Consider the following 19,405-nt stretch of genomic DNA (forward strand, 5'->3'; position numbering starts at 1 on the left):
AGCATGTTACAACTGATTTCTTCACCTAGCTATAACATTAATTTAACCTTTGTTTTTTTCCAGTGCATTAATATATATCTATACTACTATTATAAAGAGAGAACTGTGACCTTTGAGCCAGGTAAACTCGAAAACTACACCATCAATCCAAACACCCAATACATGTTTGAAAACGTCAGGACAAGCAGAAGGACATAGGCTATATTAAAAAAATATATCTACCTTATTTAAAAAATTTACGATATAAAAATAAGTAGTCCCTTGGAAGTAGCGCCAGCCGCGACGTGCGTGCTGACATCAGCAGCGCAGGGAGGAGCGGCGTACAGGAGCCCGAGGAACAGCGGTGGACATGAGCGCGGGGAGGAGCTGCGGAGCGGCGAGAAGCGGAGGAGCAGTACAGCGGTAAAATCAGCAGCGCGGGGAGGAGCGGCGGATGAGGTAAGAGAAGCATCCGCGGGTGCGCACCAAGGGACGGGCGGGGGCCATGAACACTGAGTGCTCAAATAGCCTTTTCCTCAAAGTCGGGACGTAGGGGGAAACAAAGCGTGGGCAGAAGCTGCCAGGACCAACGACGGGCGGGGGGCATAAACACTGAGTGCTCAAAAAGCATTTTCCTCAAAGTCGGGACGTAGGGGGAAACAAAGCGTGGGCAGAAGCGGCCAGGACCAACGACGGGCGGGGGCCATAAACACTGAGTGCTCAGAAAGCATTTTCCTCAAAGTCGGGACGTAGGGGGGAAAAAAAGTGTGGGCAGAAGTGGCCAGGACCAACGACAGGCAGGGGCCATAAACACTGAGTGCTCCAAAAGCATTTTCTTCAAATTCGGGACGGCGGGGAAAAAAAAAGCGTGGGCAGAAGCGGCCAGGACCAACGACGGGCGGGGACCATAAACACTGAGTGCTCAAAAAGCATTTTCTTCAAAGTCAGGACGGCGGGGAAAACAAAGCGTGGGCAGAAGCGGCCAGGACCAACAAAACGGCCGCTCTGCTGTGCCCCTTCTGCTGCGATGCTGCCCCCAGCCCCCTTCTGCCCCGGGCAACGCCGGGGCGGGCTGCTAGTGTATCTATACTACTATTATAAAGAGAGAACTCTCACCTTTTGGCAAGGTAAACTCGGGAACCACAGCGCCAATCCACACACCCAATACATTGTTGTAATCATCAGGGTGTGCAGATGGACATAGGCGATATAACATTAAAAAATAAGTTAGATTTGAAAAATTAACATTTTAAAAAAAGTAGTCCCCTCGAAGTAGCGCCGGCCGCGACCTGCATCTGACGTCAGGAGCGCGGCGTCCAGGAGCGGTGGACATGGACATGGCGCAGGGGAGGAGCAGTGACGACCTGCGAGGAGCGGTGGAATGAGGAGCAGCAGCTGAGGTAAGGCAGCGGGGGTCGGGGCAGACGGGGGACGGGCTCATGGACATTGTCTGGGCGGGCGGGGTAGTTTTAACATGTTTAAGAGGCAGCTGGGGTCGGGGCAGGCGGGGGACGGGCCGGGCGGGAGACGGGCTCATGGACAGCTCTGGCCACGTGCGCGCGAGCTGGCCCTGGCTAGGAATTTCTGCTCCTAAACACCCCCCCCGCCCCCCTGCCCCCCCCCAAGCACCGCAGACTCCCTGATCTTGGGTTCTAAGTGGATAGAGCAAGCGGAGTGAAGTGCTAAGGGCGCTGTGACGACCTTATCAGATTCCTACCATCAGACAGACAGGTGAGAATTGAGGAGCTGTGAAGAAGGCTGGGGCTTCTGCGCTCGCGGCTGAACCGCGATAAAAACATGCCCCAGGGGCGTAGCTGCCACGTGCACATATCAGGAGCGTGTTTGAAATATGCAGGACTTGTCATTTCGAAAATATTCCCTAAAGGAACAAAAGTTAAACGCAGAAACATTCCGAAGCAATGCAGAAGTTCGTAATAAACCCAAAGTTCACACGGAAAAATGATGCAATGAAAAACCAGACATCTCTGGAAACAAGTACGTAAACTGTGCAACGGTGCACGAGACACATTTGGAATGTGCTAATACTTATCGTGGAGGGGTACCTTTTCCTAGAAGACACTATTTGTATTATGAGACCCAGAAAGAACAGTATGTACAATACAGCCAGCCCAGGGCAAACAAAACCCACGGCCACTCAAGCCACTAGCCATGCTGTGTTTCAAGTGATGTTCAATAGTCCAAATCATATGCGCACAATTAGGTGAAGCAGCAATTACTCGGGGACTGATTGAGAGACAGAAAAGGGCGTGAATTATCTGGAAGAGAACTCACGGGAAGAATTTCTTCTTCTTCCATCTTGATTTAGCTCAAACGCATAACATTAGACCATCTACCGGACCACCCAATCTTCAGAAAGGTCCATCTGGACTCTGGGGTTAGTAGTATGACAGTAAAACAAGCACTGGCGTTGGCAACAGTTCTGTCTTTTCTATGCTAAAAGGATGTTTGCAAGCTCAGTTTATACAAAGAAGAGGTAGCGCAAGTGCATGCCTATTTCCGCACACAGGCGACCTTGCACTGCTGATGCACAGGCACCTGTGAGGCAGCATGCGTTGCTGTGCTGTCCCCTGCCCTGTCACTGAGGTTATGCATTGGGGAAGCTTCCACTGCTACTGCCCACCCTGTACTTGCGAGGCAGCATACGCTGCTGTCCCCTGCCCTGTCACTGAGGTTATCCTCAGGGGAAGCTTGCACTGGTGCTGCCCAACCTGAACTTGTGTTTCTTAGGCAAAAACGATGTCCTATGCGCCTGTGACATTCACTAGTGTTGAGAACACAAGGGCAAGCTGTGCCACCGTTGCTATTCCTCTTAAAACATGCATTGGAATACCAAAAGGTCAAGCTTATGATTGCTGTGTCAAGCCAGACCCCAAAATCCATGTACATTAATGACTGTCTCTTCATATCTGTGATGCTGCCAGAGAAAAAACTCCATCTATACTCTATACTTACTATTATAAAGAGAGAACTCTCACCTTTTGGCAAGGTAAACTCGGGAACCACAGCGCCAATCCACATACCCAATACATTGTTGTAATCCTCAGGGTGTGCAGATGGACATAGGCGATATAACGTTAAAAAATAAGTTAGATTTGAAAAATTAACATTTAAAAAAAAGTAGTCCCCTCGAAGTAGCGCCGGCCGCGACCTGCATCTGACGTCAGGAGCGCGGCGTCCAGGAGCGGCAGACATGGCGCGGGATAGGAGCAGTGACGACCTGCGAGGAGCGGTGCAATGAGGAGCAGCAGCTGAGGTAAGGCAGCGGGGGCGGGGCAGACGGGGGACGGGCTCATGGACAATGTCTGGGCGGGCGGGGTAGTTTTAACATGTTTAAGAGGCAGCGGGGGTCGGGGCAGGCGGGGGACGGGCCGGGCGGGAGACGCACACTCTGTTGGCTGAACACTGCCGCCTAAAGCACTGCAAACTGTGGCTAGGCACGACCCCCCCCCCCCCCTGGAAATTCGGAGCACGCTATGTTTGTTTTGAAAGATGGCAAGGAACGGTGATTTTTCTGCGCATTCCGCCCTTAAACGGCAGGCAATTAGGTGTGGAATTATGGTATAATTAACATTTATGTCTTTTAAACAACCCACTGCCCAGCCCATCCCGACTTTGTCCGGGAGCAACAGGCAGCTTCCCCGACCCATGTCGGGGCGGCCGGGGGTCGGGAAAGCTGCCTGTTGCTCCCGGACAAGGTCGGGACGGGCTGCTAGTATATATATAAAGAGAGAACTGTGTCCTTTGAGCCAGGTAAACTCAAAAAGTACACCACCAATCGCAACACCCTATACAGCGTTGGAAAGGGGACGTCCAGGAGATGGACATAGCCTATATAAAAATAAAAAATAAAACGTAATTAAAATAATTTACCATAAAAAAAAGTAGTCCCTTGAAAGTAGCGCCGGCCGCGAGGTGCGTCATGACATCAGGAGCGAGGGGAGGAGCGGCGTATGCTGACATCCGAGCATTGATTGCAAAAAGCGGAGACTGGAGGACTGGTGAGACGTGATTGGAGCAACCGAGAGGCGAAGAAAGGGGGACCCGATAAACGAGAGACGTGTGGCGAGTAGCAGAGAGGGTCAGGAAAGGGGTCACTCACTTGTGTGATAGTCACAAGGCAACAGCGCTAGGAAGGGCGCGGAGTGACGTGATGCTGAGGCGGCCAAGGAGCAGGTATTGAGGTACAAAGACCGAGCGCATGGGAAGGGGTGCTGTGACAAGGTGTAGTAGATGCCGCGTGGGAAGGGAACAGGTGACAAGGTGTAGTAGATGCCACGTGGGAAGGGGTGCTGTGACAAGGTGTAGTAGATGCCGCGTGGGAAGGGAACAGGTATGATGTATACAGCCAGCTGGAGCGCAAGGGATATGGCAGAAGGCTTGAGAGGGCTGGTATGCCTAGAGAGAAGCAAATAGTGGCTTTTGCAGTACGATCATCCTTCAGCACAGTCAGAAAGTCAGTGAGCAAACTAACAAGAGTGGATATGATGCAGAAGTCGATAAAATGCTGCCCTAGAATCTAAAAAAGTGACCAGGAGGTGGAAAAGTGGGCTCCAATGCAAACCCAAAACATGGTCTGAAAGAAAAGGTTTAAATACACCCAGAGCCTAACCAATCCCTTTTTCTACGTGAATGCGGGGGCTCTGAAGCCTAATTGCTCCCAGACAACGTCGGGACGGGCTGCTAGTATATATATATATATATCAAGTCACTTTCTCCTCCGTTACGAGTAGAACACAAGGGACACAGCGAGACTTCAGCAGTTGTTTATTGGGAACATAGGCATGACCGGTTTTGGCAAATTGCCTTTCTCAAATGCCACAGTCCGTTGAGAAATGCGAACACCCACTCGAAAGTTCTTAAGTACAGGCTCCTCCTTCCAAGTGGCAAGTGGGCTCACCTGCGCTGGACTACTCTCTGCTTGCATCAATCCCAGGGACTACCAGTCCAATAAATACAGCGTGCTGGAAGTCCAGTGCAGTGTAGTGGTGTATCGCAAAATGTTTTTAGTTGCAGCTGAAGTCCTATGCTTTCTGCCACGAGCCTCTAAAGCAGCAAGTCTGAAGGCGCAGGTACGTTAGCAGCGTTTCTCTGCACGATCTCCGCCCATTGTAATCAACTGCTTTGTTGTACCTCAGAGGTTGCAGTGGCGGGTCATGGAATATCCGACTCCTCGGTAACCTCACAGAAACTTCCCATGCTTCCATGACCACTGGGCGAAAGGGTCCCTCGTGCGCGCCAAAGGGAATGCTCTAAAACCAAGTCACTTTCTCCTCCGTTACGAGTAGAACACAAGTGACACAGCGAGACTTCAGCAGTTGTTTATTGAGAACATAGGCATGACCGGTTTCGGCAAATTGCCTTTCTCAAATGCCACAGTCCGTTGAGAAATGCGAACACCCACTCGAAAGTTCTTAAGTACAGGCTCCTCCTTCCAAGTGGCAAGTGGGCTCACCTGCGCTGGACTACTCTCTGCTCGCATCAATCCCAGGGACTACCAGTCCCATAATACAGCGTGCTGGAAGTCCAGTGCAGTGTAGTGGGGTATCGCAAAATGTTTTTAAAGGTTGCAGCTGAAGTCCCATACTTTCTGCCACGAGCCTCTAAAGCAGCAAGTCTGAAGGCGCAGGTACGTTAGCAGCGTTTCTCTGCACGATCTCCGCCCATTGTAATCAGCTGCTTTGTTATATATACATATATATATATATATCTTCTCTCCTCCTTGCCTCGGAAGATCGTCGCCGCCTCCAGATCAACGGGTGTCTCGCCTGAACCAAAGAGCTCCGCTGCCGGGTCTCTTAAAATTACCACAAGCAAACGAGTAGAAGAACCACACGCTGGCGAGACTGTGTACCAGACAAATTGATTTATTTGTCAACCCTCGGACGCGTTTCGCCTGACCCGCAGGCTTGTTCACCAAAGTTACAATACAAACATTCACCTTTTTAAAGTGCAAAAAAGTGTTGGGTCATGTGATCGGAAACAAGTTACAACCAAAGTAATGGAAGAAAGACTAATGGTTACTCCCTTTACAGAATTGGCAAAAAGACATCGTCCGACAATTCATTAATAATACACAGCAGTTTAAATAACATATTTAAAATTCATTGTTGTACGGGTGAAGTGCCCTCATATAGCAAATAATTTTAACAGACAGGGGAGTATCCCGAATGGCAAATACATGCGCCATCGGTTCAAGCATTAACGTTTTTTGCTCTTTTAATCTCATAGAGCTTTATTAACCCCACGCTCAGTGCGAAAGATGCAATCTTGCTCGGGCTCTAATATATTACAAGCCTGCTAAATAACGCCCAAGTGGGCAAATAACCCCCACACACTGTGCAGTCTGATGTCCAATGAGTACAGCCCAAGTGGGCAAATACATTTCAACTGGTTTCCGATGTTTGCCCAAAGTACTTGTGCCACACTTAAACCCGATTGTGCAATTAAAAACAACTTTATAGAAAGAGCGGGGATCATCAACCTGCCTCTCCCCATTTCTCTAGAATTTGTACAGAACCCATAGATCAAATTTCAACAATTTTTAGAGACTCAATCACACCCTAGAAAGATCCCTCTCTAAAGATGTGTTTTCAAGTCTTCTTCCACATTAAGACCCCCAGGGGCCTTGGCATTGAGTTCCAGGATGTACCTGGATTCCAGGCGCCTCAATTTTTGTAGGCGATCCCCGCCCCGTATGCTGCTCAGAATGGAGTCAATGACAAAGTAACAAAGCCCTGTTACATCCTGATTATGGAATGCCTCGAAATGCCGGGCTACCAGATATGCTTGATCTACATGCTTAATGGCTCTCATATGCTGCAAGATGCGTACATGGACTGGATGGATCGTGCTGCCCACGTATCTCAACCCGCAAGGGCATTGAAGTACGTAGACAGCATAGTCCGTTTTGCAGTTGAAAAAACCTTTTATTGTTTTTGTTCTTTTGGAGATTCCGGTTTGATATGTGCGGGTATTAATTCCCGCTGTGCATGCCTTACACTTAGAGCATTTTAAGAAACCTGGTTTTCTTTTAAGCCAGTCTGCCCCGCTTTTTTGTTTCTGGGGTGCTGCCGGTAACATGTTAGAGACCAACATTTGTTTAAAAGATTTGGCTTTTCTGAAGGTAATCTCGGGTCTCTTTTTCACCATATTTACAAGTACTGGATCATTAGCTATGAGATGCCAGTGCCTGTTGATTATACCCCTCACTGCCTTATGTTTATTATAGGCAGTGATCATCCTAATGTGGTTCACGGAGTGATCCTTTTCTTTATTCTTGGGGGGTTTCTTAAACAGGATGTCCTCCCTGCTTCTCATTTTAGCCTTCTGTATCGCACTTGTGATGTTAGAGTGTGAGTAGCCTCTAGCTTTGAACCTTTTCTCAAGGGTGTTAAGCTCTCTGACCTGGATCACTGCAATTACGTATTACACGCAGACTTTCCCCATAGGGGATGCTTCTAATGAGGCTATTTGGATGGAAACTATCTGCGTGTAGCAGTGTATTTCCTGCTGTGGGTTTTCTGAATAGTTGTGAATGTAGTCGGCCATCTTTCACAAAGATTGTTAAATCTAGGAAATTTAAAGATGTAGTGCTAATTTCACTAGTGAATTTTAGATTAAGATTATTGGCCTGTATTTTCTTCACAAAATTCTGTGCACTGACCTCTGTACCTTTCCAGACTACAAATAGGTCGTCTATATAACGACTCCACTGTAGTATGTTGTCCCTCCATTCAATGTGGTACTCCGCTCGGATGACCTGCTCCTCCCACCAGCCCATATGCAAATTAGCATAGCTGGGGGCGAAGCAGGTGCCCATCGCGGTTCCACATATTTGTTTATACAGAGAAGACTCAAAAAGAAAAAAGTTGTTGTTTAAACAAACTTGTGTCATGTCCACCAGCATTTGTGAATGTAACCAAAGAGTTATTGGTCTGGCTCTCAATGCATGCTTGATAGCCCTAAGGCCATCTTCATGTCTAATGCTAGTGTAGAGTGTTGTGACGTCAATGGTCATGAGGAGGTAATCATCCTCCCATGGTAGGTCATAGATCTTACGCAGGAAGTCTCCCGAGTCTTGGACATAAGAGGGGAGTTGTTTAACCAAGGGGCAAAGGAAAGCGTCAATATATATATATATACACACAGACACAATCATATGTATATATGCTTATTCACACACTTAACAATTGATCTGTGCAAATTGCTCTACTTGTATCTGTGGGCCTGCTCCCAAGAATCACTTCTAGAAGCACCACATCTGGGTTCTGAAGGGACTGTCTGCTGAGTATAAGGACTGAAAATGACTTCTCCCAAGGTGGCATGATTGGGTCTGTAAGATCCTTTTTGAATGGAAGCATGGGCACCACTGTGGTAATTGTAACGGAAAGCATTTCCACTAAGATTAGACTTAGCGTCTTTGGAGAGCAAGGCTGTTCCAGCATCTCCAACACTTTCCTAATGACAGGAAACAAGGCAAATTCATTCAGTGATAGACCATACAATAATCAGTTTAGACCTCTATACATGCGATCAGCTCATTTTTATCTTGTAAATCAAGGTAAAGGTCTGCTTCAGTCGACTGTGCCAGCTTCCAAAGCATTGCCTTGGAGCCAAAGAGGGCCTCCATCATGTATATTTGATGCTCCGTCAAAGACTTTAAAAGATGAAACCCTATTCCAGTTGATACTAGTATCTGTGCAGTCACAGGGAGGCATACAGATACCTATTAAGGAGCTAGATTTGTAAGTGAGGCTAAAAGTGGCATCGAAACCAGAGCTACTGGCATAGCCACAAGCTCTTTTTGAATGTCAAGGCTAACAGGGACTCAGACTGAGAGACATATTTATTGCTTTCCAAACCACTAGCCCATCATCATTCCAAAAAAAAATGGTTTCTAGACAGTCAGGCATAATTATGAGAAATAAATATAGATCAAAATGGATTCTATATCATCTGTCCAGCCGGACAGGGTTTAATAACGCATATGTTGATGTAGTTAGTTTATCTATACAATATCAAGTGGGACACGGCCTGTGTCCTACTACCACATATAGACAGGTGTGACATACATAGAAGGTGGGTGTCATGCAAGAGGAGACAGTCTGCATACAATCAAATTTTGCAGGCTAATGATTCATGAATACACTATTGTGACTTTTCATATGATATAGTCAAAAACATATAGTGTAGGGTGTCAACGACGTTTCGATCCCTATTTAAGGATAACAGGATCATCTTCAGGACATTGTGATTCATGCCTTATTTACATTTCTATCAAAAATCAAGCACCGATATAAACGGAATAACACTGTTCACATTATGAACCTCTCGCCGGTTTTTAAATCACTTAGCCACCATGTTTTTCAAATTTAGCATGATAATACCAGTCCTCATTTACAGCACAATAAGATAAAATAAGAAATTCACTCATTTCTTTGGTAGAATCCAACGGTTAGACATGTCTAATTTATATGTTTAATGTATACTGCACTATACTCACATATATTTATCCCTCTTTTTTCCCACTTCCTTCCCCGTTTCCTCCCCAATGACACACCAAATGTAATGTTTATGGTTTTCTCCAACTATGTTTGGACTTGAGTAAGGTAGGGCAAGGGAACAGGTAACTGTGATCATGTTTGGGTGTAAGCGGTTATTGGTACTCGCAGTCACTGCTGTCTCTATATGAGGACCAGATTTTACAAGAACATAATGCAGGGTACTACCTACCAGCAGTAGTGACGAGGTTTTGCATCTCTGACCCAGAACTAAGGTCCTAATGCACCTTGGACTTACTCCACACAGATCACAGAGTGTACCAGCTTGAACCCATTCCTGGTCACCACATCAATCTGATTGCAAGCCTTTTGAAAACCCCAGGTGTGTGTACTGCTTAGAGGGAGAAACATGTGTTGGCTGAGATTTCTTATGCCTTAAGCACATTTAAAGCTGAAGTCTTTCAGGTAAAATAAGTTTTGAAATAAACCATTGTATGAACAATGTAAATAATGAGCCTCTGTATACTGAGTACTGGAAATGCACCTCATTTGAATAAAGTCCTACGACAAACCCCACCGACTGCCCTAGTCTTCCCTTGATTGAATCTGTCTTTGTGGGTATAGGGGTATTGCCAACTCTCTAAGGCTTGACAGCAGTTTTGAACATTTAGCCAATATGGGGCAACACAAGCCAAAGGACATGACCTCTTCCTTTAGGACCATTAACTTGCATTTCTGCATTTCCACTTGTAGAATCAGGAGCTGATATCTGAGAGCAGCCACCACACCTTTGTATATGACGACAGTGAGTGCTCCCTCATCATCCTCAACACTGTGGAAGACGACAGCGGAGTTTACACCTGCACTGCCAAGAACCTGGCTGGGGAGGTCTCCTGCAAAGCGGAGCTGGTGGTGCGCACAGGTGAGACACTTGTAGTATGTAGATTTCATTGGGAGGAACCAAAAGCGCTGGAGTAGGGACCAAGCAACTTTCTTCTTGTCTGCCAAGTGCAGCACAAATGGTGGATCTCAAGCTAGGAAGGGAGAGAGCCACCCGGAGCCTACCCTTATCCCACTTTGTTTACTCTTCCAAACCTCAGTAGAAAATCTGATCATTTGACTTAGTAAGGGGGAACGTGAATTGTATTCCCAACTTTACATCAACTATGCTAGATAGCCATAAAGTGCCATCTAAAAAATGTCTGCCTGATATACATGCAGTCCTATAAACAAAAATCCTCCTCCTTTTGAGAGAAGCTCAGCATTGTTCTGCAAGCCATCTAGAGCAGCCTCATTTATAACACTATCAATATTCGGATTGAAAGAGCCTACATAACTTTATGTCCAGTTTCCCCTTCTTTTGATCTCTCTTTTGCCTCTCCCCCTAGCATAGCTTTAGAAAAGCATGTGAAATTATCTCTATTACCCAGAAGCAGAGTATGCTCCCATCGAATTGCTAGCAGGTACTCCTTCCCAAATGAGATCTGTGGAATATTGTGTTATACAAAACAAATAGATCTGTAGAGTATGGTGTGTCTAATAATCATTAGCTTCCTTTGTCCCTCTGTCCTGTTAGTTCTCCAACTCATCATAGGTACAAGACAGCTAGACATTCTATTGAGAATACCCATGAGCATTTATAAGAGAGACTGCTCCTGTTAGTATGATATTTGTGTTGATTATATATGTACTGTAGTACACAAGTACCAGTTACCATTTGCGCATACGGTCATCTGGCCGAAATGGCATTGGTGTATGAAAAATGCCATGGCACAGATTCTTTGACTCCTACTGACTTTCAGCTCACTCTTTGTGGCATCTCCCACGATATAAAAATATAAGTGGGTGGACAAGAAGAGGTGTGACCCAAAAGGGGATATTAGTTGACTGTGAGAGGAATTGCAGCGTAAGAGACTTGATGGCGAAAGGAGGATCACAGCAGCACTTGAACAACACACAGGAAACATGTAAAATGGAGTCAGTACACTTATGGGCGGATATGAAGCACAACTAAAGGAAAATAATAAGTATCAGGAATATGTAGAGGACTTTAGAAGGCCTTGTCGGTGAACTAGATAAGATAAAGGACGTTTGAGATGCACCATATGCAACACAATACACTTCGAAAGTACACGAAGTTTAGAACTAAATTTACATATTTTATAGAAATATCTGACCAGGAGGTGAAGCACCTACACAAGCATTTCACAGCATGAGTACGCAGTACGCAGAATTTCTTTAACGATGACTTTCAAATTGGAAGCTAAACGATTCCTTATGAACAAATTCGACCCTAATAGGGATACTTTCTCCTGCTAGGATGTTGAGACTGCTTTTGTTATTCCTCTCATTCATACTGTAAAGCGCTCTGTTATCCCTTGGGATCTTGTTTGCGCTATATAAAACGTTATAAATAAATAAATAAAGTAAGGCAGAGAGACCTGGCAGGAAACATGCCTCCCTTGAATGACACTCACGATCCTCACTAGACACACTGTTGGTGGGAGATGAAGGGGGACGTGTGGTGTGGGATGAAGGGGGACATATATATGAAGCTGACAATATGCTTGCCGAATTCGTCTAGTACTTTACAGGACTATAGACTCCTCTAGATATTGCTCAATCTTTTTCAATTGCACAGCCATGACCTGGGTGAAGAGTCCGCCCAGGGAATTCCTTGATGCACCTATTATGCTTGAAGAGATTACTGCGGTCATATCTAACCTCTCCACAATTAGGCCCCAAGAAATGGTGGGTTCCTTGCAGAATGTTATAAAGCCTATTCTCTGTTGTTGGCTTTGACTTCCACAGGTGTACGATGAAGGGATGGGAAAGGATACTCTCAAACCCTTCCTTAGAGTAACTGCTCTCATCACTCCCTTAAAGCCTGATAAACCTTCCACACAGAGTGAATCCTACCGACCATTTTCCCTTATCAACACTGACACCAGGATATTAGCAAACGTGTTGGCTAACCCGCTACTCCTTCCAGATTTGGTCCTCCCTGACCAGGCTCGATTTGTGCCAGGCAGATCCATATCCTATAATCTCAGATCAATTTTCGCTCTTATACCCCAACTAAACCCAGATTTGGAGGCTGTGGTGGTATTGTTAGACACTACAAAGGCATTTAACTCCTTAGAATGGGTTTTCTCTCTGTGACACTGTTCATAATGGGGCTACCTGTGATATTCATAAACTGTGTCAGGTCGCTATATACGGGACCTACCACCAGGATTCACCCCAATTGCCTTCTCTCCTACTATATTCACTACTATATGCCCTGGAAACACAACAGTTAGCTTGTGCAATCCGACAGTTATATGGTAATAAAAAACTTCGCTTTTCCCCCTGGAATCTCATAGTATCACTGAAAAGGCTGATGATACTCTCTATCTGTGTAACCTGACACACTGTTTTAGTATGGTTATTAGAGAGTTTACATTATTTAAAGATTCACTGGAAAAAACTATAATTGTTCCACCTACTTCCCCTACACAGGTCAAGGAATTGGATTTTCTCTCCCCTAGTGTTCCGATCCCATCAAATATCTGGTGATATGGGGAAGCCATGACCAGGACACAGTCATTGGAGAAAACTATGGAGTAGCCATGCTAAAAATAAAGGGAACAGATAAGCAAAAATAGAGGAACAGATAGACAGATGAAATCTGATAAAGACATCTAGCCGCAGATTAATTACCTCACAATTATCCCCAAGCATCGGACTGGATGCTGAATTCTTTTGTGAGCAGTACCCCTGCATGCCGATAGGTGGCGTTGTTTGTCTCCATGTGGCGTTGTCTGCGCCAGAAGTGACGTGCGCGGTGCTTGTTTAGGCACCAGTCCAGTGTTCTGATTTCAGTTTCTTTTCATGAACTTTCCACACCAGGAGTGCGGAGCCACGAAGAACACTGACAACTGGTGTTGAAAACTAGGGCCCTGAAAGGGGAGAAACCCTATCCTTAGAAATCTGTTTGTAAAATGGGGAGAATGGGTGGTCGATGAGGAATCTGCAACTTGATAGAGTCTCTGCCAGATAAGGCACTACCGTAAGTAAGTAACTTGTTCCTCTGGTAGAGACTTCTAGCCACAGATTCCTTACCTTAGGATAGATACCCAACAATAACCAACAAATACCTCTTTTGAGGCAGGTCTGTAAAACAGTTTCACACTAAAAAGTCCTGTAGACCGAAAAAGCAAAACACCCGTCCCAACGGACTCGACTTTTCCAGGTAGTAGTGCTTGGTGAACGTGTACAGATAAGCCCACCTTGCTGCCTGGCAGATGTAAATGACTGAAACTCCATATGCTAATGCAGTGGTCACAGCCCTAGTTCTAGTGGAATGAGCACGCAAACCTTCAGTGGCTGTTTATTGGCCAGTGCATTTTCAGATTTTAATGCAGAGTATGAGCCAATTGGAAATTGTCCGCTTCTGCATGGCCTTCCCCTTCTTCGCTTTGACATAAACCACAAAGAGTTGGTCATCATTGCAGAACTCTTTGGTGGTAAAACGACAACACTCATCATCAAAACCACTTTATTCGGTTAATAAAAACCATAAATGTACAATACATATATCAACGCACAGTACATTGCAAAAAAATCTAAAATACAAATCATCAATGAATGTGGGCGACCTAGAAAAGAAAAATATTACAGGGACAAATTTCTTTACATCACCTAAAAAGCCCTAGCATCCAGTAGTTCATATATTGCGGTAAATCACCCCAATACAATTAAGTCACAGTTAAAAATGCCAGCATGAAAACTATAAACACGATAAATATGTAGGCACAGTGAATCCGCTTTAAATATTTATCATGGGGTGCCGTTTTTTCCTAAGTCTAACAGCTGCAACTGGGAAACTTGCAATGTTAACAATCTCCCATGGGTCATTCAGCAACTGAAGCTATAGCAAGGTGGGTTTTACCTGTATAAAACCTTTTCCTCTTAAAATAGGGATTAAAAACCTCCTGCGAATAACATTGAAATGCTCACAGAACATTATAAAGTGCATAGTGTCTTGATTCTAAAAATTGTCACAAGTGGAAGGACCTAAATCAAATGCCCTACTCCAGTCTCGCTGATTACCTAAAAAGACATTAATTACATTAAAACTAAATCTAGTTAAAAGCAGGTGGTGGAAGGGCTTTGTGACAATTCTTAGGTAAGGTTCAATGTGAGGGGAGGTTTTTAACAAAAAATAGGTTTTTACTGAGGGTTTCGTTAGCTCAGTCTCCTCTCTCTCATTACTAGATTCAGTATGGTCCTGGAAACCATATCGATCTGGCCGCCCTAGTTTATTTAAAGTATGCTTGATATAATGTAACCACGGGATACGGTTGGCTCGCTCCTGGGCGACTGTCCCTAATGATCTTGTGATTCAGGGTTAACTCTGGGTTAATGTCTTAAGCCAACATACAACCGTGGCCAACCTCAACAGGTCTGATACGTATCTAACGCCTGTCTCTTGATGTATTTTGAAAAGTTGAGGTCGATTGAGGGACCGACAGGAGGGTACGTAAAAACGTATTTTCCACAGTACTCCCTCTGATGGTTTGTAATCCCAAATGGACGATCCATCCAAGGCAATGGCTATACATTTAGACCTATAGATGTCGAGCATAGCTTTGATTGGCCTGGCCCATAAACGCTGTGCAAAATCATGTACTGCAGTCATAGACCTTGCCATTGCATTTGTTTTTGCTTTGCTTTCTGTTGGGGAACCCATGAGCCCCTCTCATCAACTAGTACGCCCAGATAAGTAAAAGAGGTCACCCTGGTCAGCTCTACACCTTCACAATAGAATGATGTGGATCCTTTATATTTCTGGCCCATAGTCATAGTATGTGGTTTGCTTTGTTGACCACTAGGTCCGGGTATTTCATATAGGCCCCACAGGAATCCAAAAGCCTCTGGGGCTCTACAGCTGTACGGGCTAATAAAACAGCGTCATCTGCTTATAGGAGCACAGGGATAGCCCCGTCCTCTACTCGCGGTATCTCTAAGCTGGCCGAGGCTAAAAACATAAAACATAAAAACATGTTTATATACAAAGTAAAAAGCAACGGGGCTAAAATACGTCCTTGACGCACACCTCTACCAGATTTAAAGTACTGTGTGCAATTACCTTCTTGGTTGACCCTCACCCTTTGCTGAGAGATCCCTATGTAAGTCAGCCAAGAAGTAACCTAGACTTGAGTCCATGCCCATGTAGAATACAATAAGCCAAAGTTTGGATCTGTTCACCAGGTCGAATTCAGAGGAGTGGTCCAGTATGGTCAGTGTGGTATGGCCCGCATTTTGAACACAATGCGGAGGGGTTAGCACTCAGCAAACTACTAGACACATATGCTCTAGTACACACTATTGATTTGGTTGCCCCGGGAAAAGAGGGATCCCTTACTCCAACTTTTAAAGGAAGAGGATGCTCGACCATTATAGACTATATTGTGGTATCCAGTTTTGCAAAAAACTGGTTCGCTGGGTCAGAACTGACTGGAGCATTTTTTGCGACCACAACCCTCTAGTCCTGGAACTAATGCATAGAGGCTGCCCTAAGAGGAGCAAACCAGTAGACACCGAGCTGAAGATAATTGACCAGGGGAGACGACTTAGGTGGTCTAAAATTGACGCCCATGTATTCTACAAATCATTAATAGAAAAGGGGAAAAGTCAGATTGGAGAATGCCTGGCTCCACTGATAGAGGGAAGCGCCTTGGTCATGGCGTTCGGGTCAATAACCAACTTGGTTGACGAGTTAATGAAGGCAAAAGGCCCCAGGAGAAATACAACTCAGCCAAGATGGTTTGACACTAATTGCTCTTGTGCATTAAGAGATCTAAAATCGAGCCTGAAAGCTAATCCCAGGGATACATTAAAAGTGGCCCTCTCTAGACAGATTTATAAAACTGTGTTAAAACAGAGAAAGGCCAATCTGAGGAAGGCGGGGGAGAATAGGGACCTGACTGAATTCTGGAGGATTATTAACAGGCCATGCTTCCAGGACAGCAGTGCCCCGGCGATTGGTACCAATATACTCCCCGAACAATGGGTGATACACTTTGAGGGACTTTACAATCATACCCATGACACGGACCCAGAAGGGGGTTGGGACGGAACAAGGAGCTTGGAAGTAGAATTTTCCCTCACAGAAACAACAAAGGCAATTCAAGGTCTCACCCGTAACAAAGCTCCAGGCCCTGACGTTACCCCTCCAGATCTGTATTTAAGCAATGTGGACCTTTGGGCCCCAATTATGACGAGGGTCCTAAATGCGGCTGATAAAACTGGGCTGCCCCGGTCTTGGTGTACAGCATTAATTGTCCCTATATTTAAGAAGGGAAGCAGGGACAATCCCCAATGCTATAGACCGATATCGCTGATTGATGTCTCCGCCAAAATTTTGGGCCGGGTAGTATTAGACCGACTTATGGACTGGACAGAAGAGCACCACACCATAGTAGATACCCAGTATGGCTTTAGATCCGGAAAATGAACTAGCGACCAGTGTCTTAACCTTTATTTGCTGGTCGCGAAATATACAAAAGCCAGTAGCGAAACTATTTATCTGGGATTTATCGATCTGGCCGCGGCTTTTGATAATGTAAACAGGAACAAGTTATGGGTTATGATGAGCAACTTGGGAATTGACCCTGGACTAATTAATATTCTCAGAGAGCTACAATGGAACACCGCTGCTAGGGTCCGCTTCATCACGGTGGGGGGGAGTACTGAACCCTTTCCGTGCACTAGCGGAGTAGCAGTTCCTTGCTCCTTTTTTGTTCTCACTTTACATCAATAACCTTCTATTTGATGGGGCACTAAAATTCAAACCCCTAATAGAGGAACACTGCTCAAAACTGGTCTCCTCAAACGGTGCTATATTAAATTTTGCCCTAAGATTGGGCTGCTGGTCCCCAGAACAGGTGATGAACCTATACAGCTCCATAAATACTGCAAAACATTTACAGCTGGAGGAAGACAAATACCTCAGCAGGATCCTAAAGATCCCGCAGAGTATAACAGCGGCAGTTGCGCACAGCGAACTAGGGACCCCATACATTATAGACCAGGTAAAGCTTAGGCCTATTATAGCATGGCTCAGAATTTGGGTAAACCCCGAGGCAGAATTAAGCAGAACAATTGTAGCAGATTGCTTACAAAGGGATATGGGGCTGCAGATCCCCTGGCTAAATTATGTCAAGGTCACGCTAGAGGATATAGACCGTCAGGATCTCTTCGACAACCCGACCTCAATTTCTACTTCCTGTAAAGTCCAGATCAAAAAACTGCTGCTAGAAAAGTTTGCATCTTGCAGAATAGGCTCTGAATTGTCTAAGAGATCAGTAGCTGCTCATTGTCTTGTAAGTAATAGCGAGGGCATGGAACCATATTTATTTTTGATGTATAATTCGCAGGACAGGTTTTTAATGTGTCGTTTTAGGCTCAATATGTTACCAAATATTCTGTCTTATCCATCTGGTTTTACTCTAACAATTGAGCAGAAGGGTGCCTGCGACAATAGGTCTCCGCAGGACACCCTTCATTTTGTACTTTTGTGTCCTTTTTATCAAATGCCTCAAAGCAAATATTTGGTGGCTATCTTGAGAGAGGCAAAGTTTTGTCATGCCAAGTCTGCCTTACTCTTTCTACAAAGAGCAAACGATATGCGTACACTATGCTCTATTATGAACTTTTTAAAAGTAGCAGTAAGACTGAGAAATACAAGAGGTTAAGGTCTAGGAAGGAATGTATATAATATTGTGTTTTTATAACTGTACATTTCTGTTTTTAGATAAAGTGCAGATATGTCATTTAATCAATTTTTAACTGTATACATGTATTTTTATGATGGTTTTTTATCATCGAAATAAAGATTTACTGAACAGTATGGTCAGTGACTGGGGACGGCGGACAGAGGGATATTCTCTGCTATAGATACATTCACTTTGTATCACCTCCAGATACCCTTCTTTTCCACAAGAACCTATTTTATGTAAAATAATGTCCTTACTCATTACCATCCCTTCCACCACACACACTGTCACAAAGCTGTATTCCACTATGGAATCAGAGACTCCTGGTGTGGCCCTGGAGGTCAGGGTAAAATGGGAGCTAGATCTGTGAGGGGAGATTCCAGTTCAGGAATGGATGAATTGCTGTGGTCAGATTGGCTGTGTATTCCCCAATGGCCGCCTGAGATTGTTACACTTTAAATGTTTACATCAAGCTTATCAATACGCTGTTAAAGCTGTGCAAGACTAAATTGCAAGAACACTTGAAGTGTGTAAGATTTCTTGCACCGGATACTGATTTTATTAATCTAGCCTGGCCCTGCCCATTGTTAAGCAGATATTGGATTGTCGTAATCCACGCTACCACTGATATGATGGGGATAAACATGGTGCTAACTTTGAAGGTGGCACCACTGTATCTGTGAGTGTGCGGTGATTCACCTCTGTAGCTTTGCTATTGGCAATAAGGAAGGTAGGTTGTACATGGAGAAGAGATCTCACTCCAACTGTTAAGATCTGTATAGATCACCTAACCTTCTGTAATGAGTAGGTGGAACTTTACTATCCCATTACTCTCCCATAAGTCCAAAAACCCAAGGACAACTTGGGCCACTTCAAATCATATATGTCAAACCGAGATGGGTCTATATTTGAAATCGTCGCTATGATAACACTGGTACATAATAGTAGAATCTACATTATAATTATCGGATGGGATCTCATCGCTCCAGGGCTGCAGCAACTCAAATCCAGTCAAAAGGTCAGCATAGATAATTTAACTAGCGAATAACTTCTAGAAGCAGAGGACCGCAACATCAACATTAGTCCTCTTCTGGCAAATTTCCAGCCCATGCTAGACAATAGTTATCTTACTTTCTCTCCTCT

The 19,405-nt window shown here is 44.9% G+C and overlaps 1 protein-coding gene across 3 annotated transcripts in view; it reads left to right on the forward strand.

Moving 5' to 3' along the window:
* The window catches only part of SPEG (striated muscle enriched protein kinase), a 1,422,155-nt gene that overhangs the window by 892,848 nt on the left and 509,902 nt on the right, over nucleotides 1-19,405 (forward strand). For all 3 annotated transcript variants that reach the window (XM_086954403.1, XM_086954404.1, XM_086954405.1), the window contains one exon: nucleotides 10,254-10,422. In XM_086954403.1, the coding sequence (XP_086810529.1) occupies nucleotides 10,254-10,422 (169 nt within the window). The remainder of the gene's footprint in view (nucleotides 1-10,253; nucleotides 10,423-19,405) is intronic.

This window comes from Lissotriton vulgaris, chromosome 2_1 (assembly GCF_964263255.1).
Source record: "Lissotriton vulgaris chromosome 2_1, aLisVul1.2, whole genome shotgun sequence".
NCBI classification, from domain to species: Eukaryota; Metazoa; Chordata; class Amphibia; order Caudata; family Salamandridae; genus Lissotriton; species Lissotriton vulgaris.